The sequence below is a fragment of the Micrasema longulum genome, unplaced genomic scaffold, assembly GCF_059751315.1.
Source record: "Micrasema longulum isolate JH-2025_06_02 unplaced genomic scaffold, ASM5975131v1 h1tg000091l, whole genome shotgun sequence".
Classification (NCBI taxonomy): domain Eukaryota; kingdom Metazoa; phylum Arthropoda; class Insecta; order Trichoptera; family Brachycentridae; genus Micrasema; species Micrasema longulum.
The window spans coordinates 14,993-28,609 of NW_028277297.1; the positions used below are offsets into that span (position 1 = coordinate 14,993).

General features: G+C 31.3%; 1 protein-coding gene and 1 long non-coding RNA gene across 2 annotated transcripts in view; one reads left to right on the top strand and one right to left on the bottom strand.

Annotated features, from left to right (window-relative positions):
• Positions 1-13,617, bottom strand: part of LOC148284764 (4-vinylanisole receptor-like) — a gene marked incomplete at its 3' end in the record, with an annotated part of 44,243 nt that overhangs the window by 9,882 nt on the left and 20,744 nt on the right. Inside the window, exon 3 of the mRNA XM_088234987.1 lies at positions 12,052-12,240. Coding sequence (XP_088091113.1) covers positions 12,052-12,240 — 189 coding nt within the window. The remainder of the gene's footprint in view (positions 1-12,051; positions 12,241-13,617) is intronic.
• Positions 5,594-8,432, top strand: LOC148284765 (uncharacterized). Its single transcript, XR_015823923.1, has 2 exons — positions 5,594-5,980; positions 6,509-8,432. It is a non-coding gene; the product is annotated as an uncharacterized LOC148284765 (long non-coding RNA).

The window sequence follows — 13,617 nt, forward strand, 5'->3', positions numbered from 1 at the left end:
AATGCGCATAGGTGTTTTCTCATCTGCACTGCAGATCCTACATTTAGAAGTCTCGGTGAAGTTCATTCTAGCAAGGTGCTTGTTTAGTTTGCAGTGTCCTGTAAGGGCTCTAGTGATAATCATCACTTGATTTCTGTTGAGCTTTTTTAGGTCAAATACTAATTTCTTACGTATTTTTGTCTGTACTTATTCTGTCACAATTTCACTTTAACGCAATCAAAATCGTATTTTGCTTTTATTCCCGCTCATACAATACGAATGAAATGACGAAACAAATTAGTTACAGAATAAGGTCCCGGATAAATAAATGTTGATAAAGCGTTTAAAAAGGTGATTGAACACGTACATAGTTATTGATGAAAGTCCTGATATTAACAAACAATATTAATTGTTTATTTTATCAAGTTTACAAAACAGGTACTTGGCGGGTTTTCAGAAATATTGCAGATGGTTTAGGATGATAATAAATTCATCCCCTAATTTCACGCTTTAAGCCTTTGCATAGTTAAAAAAATTATTTTTTTGAAAACCTATGTGTAGGGGGGGTTTGAGTGACTTTTATTGAATTATTTTATAAGTTGATTGCGGTGATATCTTTATAATTTAAAACAAAGTTCTTTTTGGCATAACATTATTATTTATTTATTCAGTTTGCGTTTATTTATTTATTAGTTTACTATAGTTTTTAGACTTTTTTGTTTATCAATTTTCAGTTCAATATTTTGATAAAAGTCTAATTAAATTGATAACAAAATTTTATACGTGAACAAAAAATAATAATTTTACTAAAAAAATTCTCGTTAGTACAATATTCGCGCCATTAGTTCAAAGATATTCGGACGTGAAAGTGTTAATCTAAACTGTAGATGTACAAATATTCAAATTTACTTTCAATCGACAAAAGCCGATTGAATTTTTTTAAACTTTGATAGGATGACGTTAAAAATAATCAACGAGTCTGCATATTTCACATGGAATAGTAAATTAATTAAAAACAAAAAGGCTTTTCCATGTTTTTAAAACAGATTTGAAATGAATGTGCTTTAATATGGGTCTTTATTTAAAGTTTTAATTAAAATGATCACTTTTGGCATGAATAACATTTTTAGAGAAAGGAATACGAAAGTTTAGATATTTATAGGACTTTAAACCTGTAATTGGCTAGATTAAGCAACCACTGTATACTCTGTGTCACATTCATTATTCGCCCTATTTCTACATTATTTCAATTATTCTATGTGATAATTTTTGTGAAATTCAAGAACTGAAACCTTATTGATGTATGTAAGTTTCATCACAAAAATCAACAGTTCGAAGAATTGAAGATACATTAATATTTTAACTTAGGCAGAATGGTGAATGTTACACACAGTGCAACGTGGTCACTTAAACCAATAAATCTTACGCTTCAGGAGCCAGTCCAGGGACAGTAAAATAAAATAGCGAATTTACTTCAAAATATATTTATCATGATACTATGAGGCGGACTAATGTCCAATCGATTTTTTTTTCGGGATTTTTACATACTGCGTCCATCAGGACGTTTTTTTTTATAGTTTTGAAGGATGATGATTTTATGAAAAAGTATTTATTTAGTTTGACATCAGATAAAGGCTAGATATTTAAATCATTAACATTTTTTTTCAAATTTGGGTATATTCACATGGACAAAAAAAAACAGTTTTCAGTTTACTAAAAATAATATGAACATTATTAAGGCTTTCTTATATGATAACGTCTTCGTGTAATTACGAAAGCACTTCTAGTAGACAAGGCAAATAAATACTCTTTTTTGTCGGTTAAGTGTGAATTTTAAAACTTGTACACGTTTTACCCCTGTTCACTAAAACGCTTTAACCTAATGGATTTCTTGAAAGTTCTACGGAGCAAAACATTTTCAGTAATGTTCCTCTCTTACAAGATCTGTTATCCTAATAATGATAAAATAGTTTCAATTTATAACTTAATCTATCAAAATGCATTAATTCTATAAATACCATATTTAAACGGACGTAAATATACTTATTTTGCGATCTATATTATTTTGCAAACATATTTTTTTTTTTGTTTCAACTTATATTATTTCTTTTTTTTTTTGAGCTGGCATTTGAGGTTACAGAGACATTTAGTTTTTACTCAAATCATGCTTTTGTAACGCAAAACAATTGTAATCTTAATTTATGATTTTGATAAAATTATAAATAAAGTTATCAATAAAACTTCTAGGTTTGGTTTGACTTTTTTATTATTTTGACCAACGAGCGCTTTCGCTTAAGCAGGCATCTTCAAGACTGGTGAATTGTTTACAACAGGAAAAAATTATATAAATTAGAATCATAAGAAATCATTAGAATTGAACTTACAGAATAGCACCGCAGATCAAATATTGCATGTAACCTCATTCTAACATCTAAATGATGTGAGACTGTAAATTTATAAAATTAAAACACTCCTGTTTTTGTTGACTCAAATTTATGAAAGAGAACAAGATTTTTGGAGGCATTAATCTCTCAATCAGCATTTATACCGTAAAAATTTTTCAGTACTATAAGTAGTGATGTTTTCAATGATTTTTCTTGATAAAACTCCATGGTTAATGATTTTGATAAAATTAAAAATAAAGTTATCGATTCAACTTCTTGGTTTGGTTTTACTTTTTTATTATTTTGACCAACGAGCGCTTTCGCTTAAGTAGGCATCTTCAAAACTGGTAAATTGTTTACAACGTTAACAGATTTTATACTATTCTTAACATATTTTGGAGATAAGAAGATCAAATAAGTATTTAAACAGAGGACGGAAAACATAAATATTTACAACTACTTTGCTAAACAGTTTATTTTTGGGAGTTTTTGGACCAAAATTGGGATTGAGCATTTATTATTAAAAAGGTGGGAAAAGAACACATGGCGAAATACAACAAAGTAGGAAATACTCATTTTAACAGATAAAGTTAGCACAATACTTTGATTTTTTGACAGGGAAGTTTACATACCTAAAGATGAATGACGAAATATTTCGAGATACATACCTAGATAAAACATATGTTTATGAAAAGAAGTAATACAAAAAAAAAACCGCCCTTGAACCTGTAGCAATTGCACAAAAATCTTTAATCCAAGTCATTTAAAAAAAAACATTTCGCTATCCAAGTGACTTGCTCTTCAAAGAATTCAGAGTACTGAATATTATTCAACAGTATATATTGAGAACGGTAGTGGTTACACACATAAAGAGAGACATTTACCCAAGCGTCAACCACAACCATAATACAAGATACTCTAATAGGGATCTGATACTAAGTGAAGGAGTCAACACTGTTCTGGCATCGAGACAACACTATTACGTAGGCAAAAAGGTCCATAACCTTTTACCAGAATCGTGGAAAGACGGGAGTGTTGTCAAGTTACGGAAGGTGTTGACCTCACTCTTTCATGACATTGGTCGTAGGGAGTCAGAAAAGTTGATGCATGCCACGGATTGAAGAACCTTACTGGATGTCAAAAATAAAATATAAAAAATAAGGAATAATTTAAAAAAATATATATTTATAGATGACAACCATGAAGTTCCGCATAAATAAATTGTCTATGTTTTTATGAATGTATGTCTGTGTATGCGCATGGGTGTATGTACGTATGTGTGTATGTACATGTGTATATATGTGTATATTTATATATATGTGTATGTCTGTATGTATATGAATCAAAATGTGTATCCGAATAAGTTTATATTTTGTTTGTCTGTGCTCTATATTAATTTGTTAACTATTATAATATATTAAAATGTAATTACCTAGCTTGGAACGGGGTATGTACCCTTGTTAGCTGGGCAAAGTGAAGATGGAATTGTATTTTGATAAAAAGTGTGAATAAATAAATAAATACATTTTGATGGTCAAGTTTATGTTAATTATATTATTTTTGTTGTAAATAATTAAATCAAACAGAGCGTAGTTATATATTAAATTAATGGTTCAAGTAAAGGAGAGTTCGATAATTCCGATTGCTGGTTAATTATTACTGCATTAAGTTTAATTCTATTATTTTCTAATGATTCTAATTTATCAATGGTTCCCCGTTGTAAACAATTCACTAGTCTTAAAGATGTCTAATTAGGCGAAAGCACTTGTTGGTCAAAATAATAATAAATTAAAACTAAACCATGAAGTTTCATTGATATCTTTATTTATAATTTATCAAAATCATTAACTATGGAGTTTTATCAAGAAATATCAACAAAAGAATTCTCCTTTTGCGATTTAAATATATTTTTTATGTCGGACAATCAAATTATTTTCTCCAAAACTGCCAATGTGAGCTAGTGGATTATGCAGCCAACAATCTTTTAAAATGTACTCAAACCAGAGAAAATCAATATGTAAAAACACTGACTAACCTGGTGTTTAGTATTCTTCCTTGTCGGCGATCAGCTCACGCGCTAACGGGGAAACTGGTGTTCAGGAAAACTGCATGCACACAATTGTCTGGAGTCTGGAGGCGGCGCGGCGGATGATGATTAATGGCGATGGATGATAAAATGTTTGCGGCGTTATATTAACTTTTACGGCGAAAAAGCGAAAAATACTTTTCAACAATTAGAAAATCGTGCGAACATAACTCGTTGAAAAAGCGAAGAGAGGCGCGGAGGACGAGCAGTGTTGCCAACCAACAAAATGTCCCGTCAGGCGTGGCAACCTCACAAATCAAAATTAGCCAGTATCTACAAACATGCGATTCTTCTGGCTAAAATACATTGAAACAAATTATCGGCTCAACCACCGAGGATTTTTCAAATATTCAAATAAATTTATTTTACCAAAATAATATTACAAATAACAAAATATTTAAGGTGTTATATTGTGACAACATATCAAGCCACGAATTTTTCAGCAATAGTTATTAAAATCTTAAATAAATAAATGAAATCATTCTTTAACTCTAAATCAATAAAAATAAATCTATTCACAAAAATTCTCTAACTCTCACTTTTGGCTCTTCGCGGACGACAACAAAATTCTCAAAATAATTCAAACTTTAAAAGACTGTTTTCTTCTTCAATCAGACATTCACTCTTTTAACCAATGCGCAATGGTGTAAAGTCAATAAATTAGAACTAAATATTAAAAAATGCAAAATAATGTCATTTCATACAACAAAACAACCGATTTCCTTCGAATACCTTATAGAAAACTCCGAAATGGATGTAGTTAAGTCCATCAGAGATTTAGGAATTGTTTTGGACTTTAAACTGAAATAAAATGAGCATATAGATAATACAGTAAATAAATCTTTGAAATTACTTGGCTTCATTAAAAGAATATCCTCTGATTTTACTCATGTTCGTACAATCAAAACTATTTTTTGCTCAACTGTCACCCTCTTCGAGAATATGCCTCCGTGGTCTGGTCTCCATTCTATGCCCATCGCATAAATCACATTGAATCAGTCCAACATCGCTTGTTTCAAAAAGTAGCGTAGAGGCTTGGACTAGAGAAAGGTTATTATTCTTATGCTGATATAGAGTCAATATTAAATATTTCTAGTGTACAAAAACGTAAAACTAATATTAATTCCATATTTGAATACCAGAAACTTAAAAGGGTGTAAGTGCCATAAATAACGAAAATGATTTTATTTAAGAAATGGATAGTATGTGCCAAGGCCAATGTCCTACAGAAGGGTATAAATGCCATTGTAGTACAAATAATATTTTATAAAAAATTCTAAAGATGGCGTTGGTTGTAAGTACCAACATCTGTTTTCCTTTAAAAGGTGTTAAGTGCCATCGCCAGTCATATGCTATTTGTATCAAAATGGTTGACAATGAACCGGTCTCTGTGAATAGTGGTGGCGTTAAAAGACGTAAAAAGGGGGAAAAAAGTGCCCAAGTGGCCCGAAAGAAGCTAAAAGATTCTGGACAAGAATATTTTACATCCAATAGAAAGTTGATTCCTGCAAAACGACCCCCAAATCAAGAGGTTTGTACATTGTTTTAAATCTTCACCGGTTGTCTCTACTAGATAAAATGTCACTCATCATGCGCTAGGGATGTGCCAACCTGTAATTTTCTGCCAACCATGACATAGTTTAAATGGAGTATTTGTATTGAATTCAATTTTTTAAATCTCCCGGTCAGAGGTATTTGGGTGAAACTTTATTTTTACTTGTTTTTAGGAGAGCAAAAAAAAGAATTTAAAAATATATTTTTTATTATAAATTCGTTTAAAGATAATTAAACCTTAATAATTATATTTTCATGGATATTTTCGTAAATATTATTATTAATGTGTAAATAACTATGTTAACGGCATATCAGAAAATAAGTTACGCCCTAATGATTGCAACCGGGAGAAATTACTATATCATTATTACACTCCACCACATTTAGTTCCTCTAGTTTAGTTTCTACTGAGTGATAGATATTGACCCTAAGTCCCTAAGATACGCCCACGGTTGCGTACCAATATTATCTATGTTGCTTTCATTCACTTCATTTTTTATTTTAGTGTATCTGCAAATGCAGCTATAACTGCAAAGAAATACCTTTCGAACAAAAGATGTCATTGTTCACGGAATTCTATGCGTTAAAAAACAATGAAAAGCAATCTTCTTTTCTGATGGGATTAATCCATTTGACAGAAATTAAAAGAAGAAGGCATGGAACCTATGAATCTCCTGCTCTAAGTAGGCGACAATGCACCGCATATTATATGCTTCCAGATGGCAAGGGAAATGTTGTCGGTGTGTGCAAAGCAACGTTCATGAACATTTTTTCCCTTTCTCCAAAAAAGATTCAAGTACTACTCGATAAAAAGAAACAAGGACATACAACCTACTTGGAATCAAGAGGAAACATCAATAAGAAAAAACGAAAATATTCAGACGAAGATGAGGATGAAATTAAACAACATGTAAATATGTTTCCCAGACTTGTAAGTCATTATGGTCGAGCGAGATCAGAGAAAGAATACTTAAGTCCAGATTTAAATATACATCGTTTGTTTAAAGCATTTAAGATATCTTTTCCGGAGTCAAAAGTCACATATAAGTTCTACTCTAAAATTTTTGGAAAGGAGTTTCCGAATTTAAAATTTGGCCAGAAACGAACTGATACATGTGCAACGTGCGACCTCTATGTTGCTAAAATAAATGCCGATCCATCTAATAAAACAATACTGAAGAATCAACTTGAATTACACCATCGAAAAGCAGAAAAAGCAACAAAACAGATGTCACTTGATATAAAAAAATCACAGATGCCGAGTAGTAATATATGCACTGCCGCCATGGACTTGCAACAAGTTTTGCTGACACCAACTTTAACTCATGGGCCCATGTACTATTCGCGACAATTATCAAATTTCAATTTGGGTGTGCATATCGAAAATACCGGTGATGGGTATATGCTTATGTGGCATGAAGCTATTACAGGAAGAGGGGGAAATGCGATAGCATCCTGCATTTACAAAATGTTTTCTAATAATTTTATAAGAAAGGAGAATCTCATCATGTGGAGTGACAATTGTAGTGGACAAAATAAAAATAAAATGATGATATTTTTATGGGCATATCTTGTGTATAAAAAAGTTTTTACATCGATAGAGCATAAATTTTTAATGAGCGGGCATTCATTCCTTAGCTGCGACAGGGACTTTGCTTTAATCGAAAAAAGGAAACGAGTAACACATTCCATTGTTCCTGCAGATCTTGTTGATATGATGAAAAATACTCGTGACAAGCAGCCTTTTAATGTTATTTCAATGACATCACATGATTTCATGGATTTTAAATTGGCTGCCGAAACATTTTTGAATACTACCACAATGCAGATATCGAAGGCTCATCGCTTGAAATTCGTAAGTGATAATCCTTTCGTTGTCAAAATGAAAGAGACCCACAACTCTATGGAGCCCTGGAAAATTGTAAGATTATTGAAGAAGAACAAAAAGTTATCGGATTTAGATAATTATTTCTTACCCATGCTGAATTGCAAGAGCAAAATAACAGAAGATAAGAAAAAAGATCTCAAAAATCTAATACCTTACTTGCACACGGAAGAACATAAACAGTTTTATAATAGAATTTTAGATATACACGATGTTGGGTGCTAAATAGTAATTATACTGAATTATAAATACCATGGGAATTTTCATCGTCGTCACATCACTATTATAGATAGATGAAACAGTGGATGTACCTATTTCTTTATTCTCACTAAGGCACTAACACCTTTATTGCTTTAGAGAGCAGGGCACTTTGGCCCTTTTAAAAGAAACTAACAACGGTACATGAGACTTTCTTTTAAATTATTTGTTTTTTTGATTTTATACTTAGTTTAATATGTCTTTTTTATATATTTTTTACTAAACTACATTAAAATATGCTCTTTTGTTGATTTGGCATAAAAATAAAATAATGTTTTCTTTGAATTATTATGTGTATTTTTAATTTCCCGTCTGCTTTCCTTTTTTGTCCATGGCACATAGAGCCTTTTAAGTTTCTGGTATTCAATATATGTTCGAGATACTAAATGGTATAATCGATGTTCTATCATTACTGGAATAAGTTAAATTTAATATTCCGACTCGTAGGTTCAGAAACAATGAAGTACTGTTCATCGATCAGAATAGAACAAACTATGGCTTTAATTCTCCAATGACCTGTCTCTGTCGTATTGTTAACTCGAGACAAGATCTGGATTTTTTTAGTTTTAGTTTACAACGATTTAAACGAGCACTGAATAAATAGTCTAGACTCCTTCTTGATGTCCCATATGTTTGTCAATGCTTCTTTTCTTTTTTAAATAGGTTTTTAACTATTCTTTAATTGTTATATTCAAAACCTATAAATTGTTAACATGGACAGTGTTCGTTAATTAATAAATTTCGACATTATTAAGAAATAATACTCTCTCTAATAGCAAGAGTATTTGCCTCTTAACCATAGATATACTCAGTGGTGTAGTCGGGCCGGAGCGCACCGAAGCGGCGCGCGGCGCTCCGGCACTTTTTTTATCTGAGCGAAGCGGCGCTCCGGCTCTGGTCAGGAACAAATATTACGTTTCAAAAAAATATCTACCTAAGTCTCTTCAAACGATTTTAAATAACAACAAACGTATTTATTACCGATAACTGTCAAAAATCTAAACATGTGTTCCCCCCTCCCCCTTTCACTTTCATCCTACTTTGCCATGTGGTGGTGTGCTCCGGTACTTTTTTATTTAGGACTAAACCACCTGTTTTACTGATGTAAAAGATGTCGATCTCCAAAATGATAATGTTCAGCTGCCTGACTGCTTTTATAATCGGCAAATCCAGTGGCAGGTTGGTTCTGGAAGTCGGGAGATAACCATCACGATCATAAAAATTGATACTCTCTAAAATGGCTGAAATCTCGATGAAACCTGTTACGAGTCTGAAAAAATGGGTCAGTGCAAAACCATCCCTTCTAGCATGCTCAACTATTTATTTACGTTGGTCCCAAGCATGCTCAAAAGAAATCCGGGGGATAAAGCCACGGATAACTACCATAATCCCTCATATAGAGATACCTCAGATTTTTTTCTGAGCCCTCTCAACATGAGGGAATATCTCGCCTCGTGTAGGCTGCATATCACCGAAGCACTTTCAAGCCTGGTCCGAACTAACGAGTTACACAGGATTCTGAAAAATGATCATCCCAACATCATTTCAACGTTGAAACTCATTTATTAAAGTCCAACACTCGTGTTTTGGTTCTTATAATCTCATGTCAAACCGTGTCTATAAGACTAATCTCCAACATCGCTCGCTTCAAGTCTCTATGTGTGAAATGTTTATCAGTGTATGATTAATTTGCCTTTTTAAAATATGATTATGTCATTTATAATAAGTGAATTCCGTTTATAAGTTTATTGAAATAAGTAATTTATTAAACATTCAATGAAATAAATGACATAAAATTTATCTAATAACTAACAATATTCACCAGTCGAAAGCCAATACAAACTGAAGTTCACAGGTCACGCCGTCGAGTCACGAGCCATAAGATGCACCCGAGAACAGCCGAACGTAATTCGACACATCCCGACTACAGGTTTTGGCCTTGCCAAAATTTTTGAATATTTTTAGCAGAAACTTCGGTCGGTCACAACTTTTTTATTTATTTCATTTCCTTTTTTTCCCAGTAAAATTAAATCAAATAAAAAATGGAATATTGCAAATTGGAACCATAAAACGTGTTACAAAGCGTGTAAAGTTATTTACCAAATCAGTCAATGACAGGTCACAAACACTGTAAATGCTCATACTTCCATATTTCATTCTCAAAAAAGCTCTTGATCTCATTCGAACTAGGTATCCATAATATTTATATGTTGTTTTCGGAGTTATTCTTTTTTGATAGCATTTTGCAATGCCGTAGTGAATACGATAGAGTGAAATTTAACTTGAATATGCGTATCTTACATACGACTATATATTTTATTTTATTTGTTCGACTAATGAACTAGAATACGATCGACTGAATAGTAAAAATGAATACCCATTCAAAGTATAACCAAAAACTGACAAAAAATCTTATAAAATGAACCAAAAAAAACTTAATAATATATTACGCCCGTAACGTGATAATAGGAATAAAATGCGAATAAAAAACGAGTAAAACAATTTTAGTGCCGAGAATAAAGAACTAAATGAGGAAAGCGTATAAGAAAAATAAGAAAATATCATGATCATGATTACACGGATTCTAGAATTTTATTAAACTTTTTAACTGAATTTTTACTGAAGTTTTTAGTACTAGTAACTACAATTTCCTCATCATTATCTTTTATGCGATCTCTTACATTTTTATTTCGGTATTATTTACTATAGCATTTGATGATTAAATGGAAAATTATTTGTCTTAGTTTTATTTTAGGGTCATTTTTCAATTTAAATTGTAAGATATTTTATGATTAGGGACACGACGCCCAATACTAGACACATAAGGTTTTTTGGAAATTAAAAAAAAGGCAAATTAATTTTCAACACAAATCGGTTCATTCAAAAATTCAGGATATTCATTATTATGTTTTGACAGAAATGGAATAAAAATTTACACTTAGTAACTGTTATATATTTAGCTTCATATTAAAGTTTAGTTATAATAAATTGAAAAGCTATCCCTTCTTTTCGGACAGTTCACATTTTGTTTATTCTAAGGGGTACAAAATAGGTTTTATCTACTAGAAACAATAAAATAAAAAATAATGATAGTTCTTCAAATAAAGACGGAAAATTAAATGATTAATCTGAGTGCTTTTAGGCACACCATAGATTACAGATGTACTCTGCAGGGAAGGTTTCTTCTGCAAAAAAATTTCCATGACTATTTAAATGTTTACACTGTCTTGAGCTTTATTTAGTCGCAGTGCTGCTGGTTTTACCATAATGTTATATCATCTGTAAAAAAAGTAAAGCAATCTGACAAGAGAATAAACGAACTGTGAATAATAAAACTCTCCGGTCTTAGATGCCGTTAGATTTAAGAGAATAAAATATTTTTAATGAAAAAATGTGGAATAACCAATTAAATCTATTTTTAAATATAATTAATCACTTACCTGTAAACAAGAATTAATTATATTAAATACCGTTGTAAGGCAATATTGTTATTTATACCAACAAAAATATTCTAACAACATTTTGCGCGGTTTGCAACTGCAGAGCGCTTTGATTCGCGAGCAGGAAAACACTGCCCACCAATCCACACCCCTCAACAAACGCACTCTGGTGACAGCAAAAGTAAACAATCATTACGCGTTGTTTCGCTGATACAAGCAATGTCCAGCTTAAGGAGCTGTCCGACGCGTGCGGGAACTCCATTATGAGAAAAAAATGTGAAATTTATTTATTTTTTCAAAAGCAGCCACAATTGTTTCAATCAACCCTCTGTGGGTTTTTTTTTATTCATGTACATGCAACATTTTAAAATAATAACGTTTTAATTATATTTTACACAATAATGGTTCTGTTGTATGGTGTTTTATTTCTCACGTGTTTTACATACAAAAATATTGTTTTCTTACGAGCTTGCGCGATAAATGCAGGCATGATCGTATCCAGTACGCCATCCAGAAGAACCACAGCAGTCTTGGAGTATATTTGTAGAAGGTAGACTATTTGGTAGGCTGGGGTTAACATAACGTCGAAGAAAGGGTACTTAACATTCGTGGGAAGCACGTGAAATTTTTCTGTGACTGGCATGAGGCATCCAACTGAAACAGTCAAGTGATATATTGAACTGATATATTTTTTTAGCAATTTATTGTGACTGGCAGATTGTTCATGCATTACTGATTTTAAAAAAGACGATCGTAACTAAAAGAAGTACATAGCGCTATATTTACACCTTGAAAATCAATGTGTCAAAAAAAACGTCAAGTCATTTAAACGCTAGCTGTTTTTACGCATTGTCATTAAAATAATTATAAAAATCCTTGATTTAAATGAAAATCCTAGAATCAACATTAATTAATGATGTTACGAAATTAGGAATTAGGAATCAGTAATAAAAACCATGCAAAGACAAATATAATTTTAATAAATCGGACACCGGGAAAAACAGTGGCACAACTCAAAAAACCCGTTTTACAGGAGAGCAGGGACATATGAGTATAAACTCGTGCTACCAGTAAACTAAAATTTATTAAAAAAAACGAAGGCTCCATTGAAATTTTGCTTATTTATGCCATCTGTACTCGAATGTTTTCATAAATAACAATGGCAAAGTGATCATTATCATTATTATTTCTTGTATTTGAGAAAAAAAATATAATGCAGCATTATCGTTTTTGCTTACGGTCACGTTGGTATTTTTTTTTTACTTATGCCGTTAACTAATTCCGTGACATTTATATTATTATAATACTTAATTAAAAAACGACAACTTCAGATTTGTGCCGTTATTGGCCCGTTAATAGCCATTAGTGGCCCACGCTCAGACGCTGTAGTCTTTGTGGGTACTTTTTCCAATTCATGTTGTAGCTTAATTTTAAGGTGTATTTTTCTAAAGTGTATTTTTGTAATTATATTTTTATTTAAATAATGTATGTTTTGAAAAATAAACAAATATTTTTTTTTTAAAAAGTAAAAAAATTATTGCTCAGGTTCAAAATATTGATAGATTCTTGACACAATGTTCCAATGAAAACCAAAGGAGATATAATTATACACACCTCAACATAATATACGCTTTTCTACTATTCTTTTTCTTTCAGTTTATATTATTTTTTAATGTTATTTTTTACATATTCTGTTTGCCTTTTTTGTAATTATTTACTCCCTTAAATAAAGCATATTTTTACTACGCTGTATTTATTCAAAATGGGTGTCTGGTATTTTTCTTGTCTTGATATTATGACAATGTTCATGGCGATATTCTCCATTTTTAAAAAAATCTGTTTTTTTTTTTTTAAATTTATTTTTAAAGAAATACGAGTATCAAAGTACTACAAAATACTCATAATTGATATTTACTTCAGTAATATACAATAAAACAAAATACAGTAAAAAGTATTTATTTAAGTCTAATACGTTGGCTTCAAGCTTCTCACATTACAACTTTCGTGTATTTTTTGCCTCTTCTTGGCAAA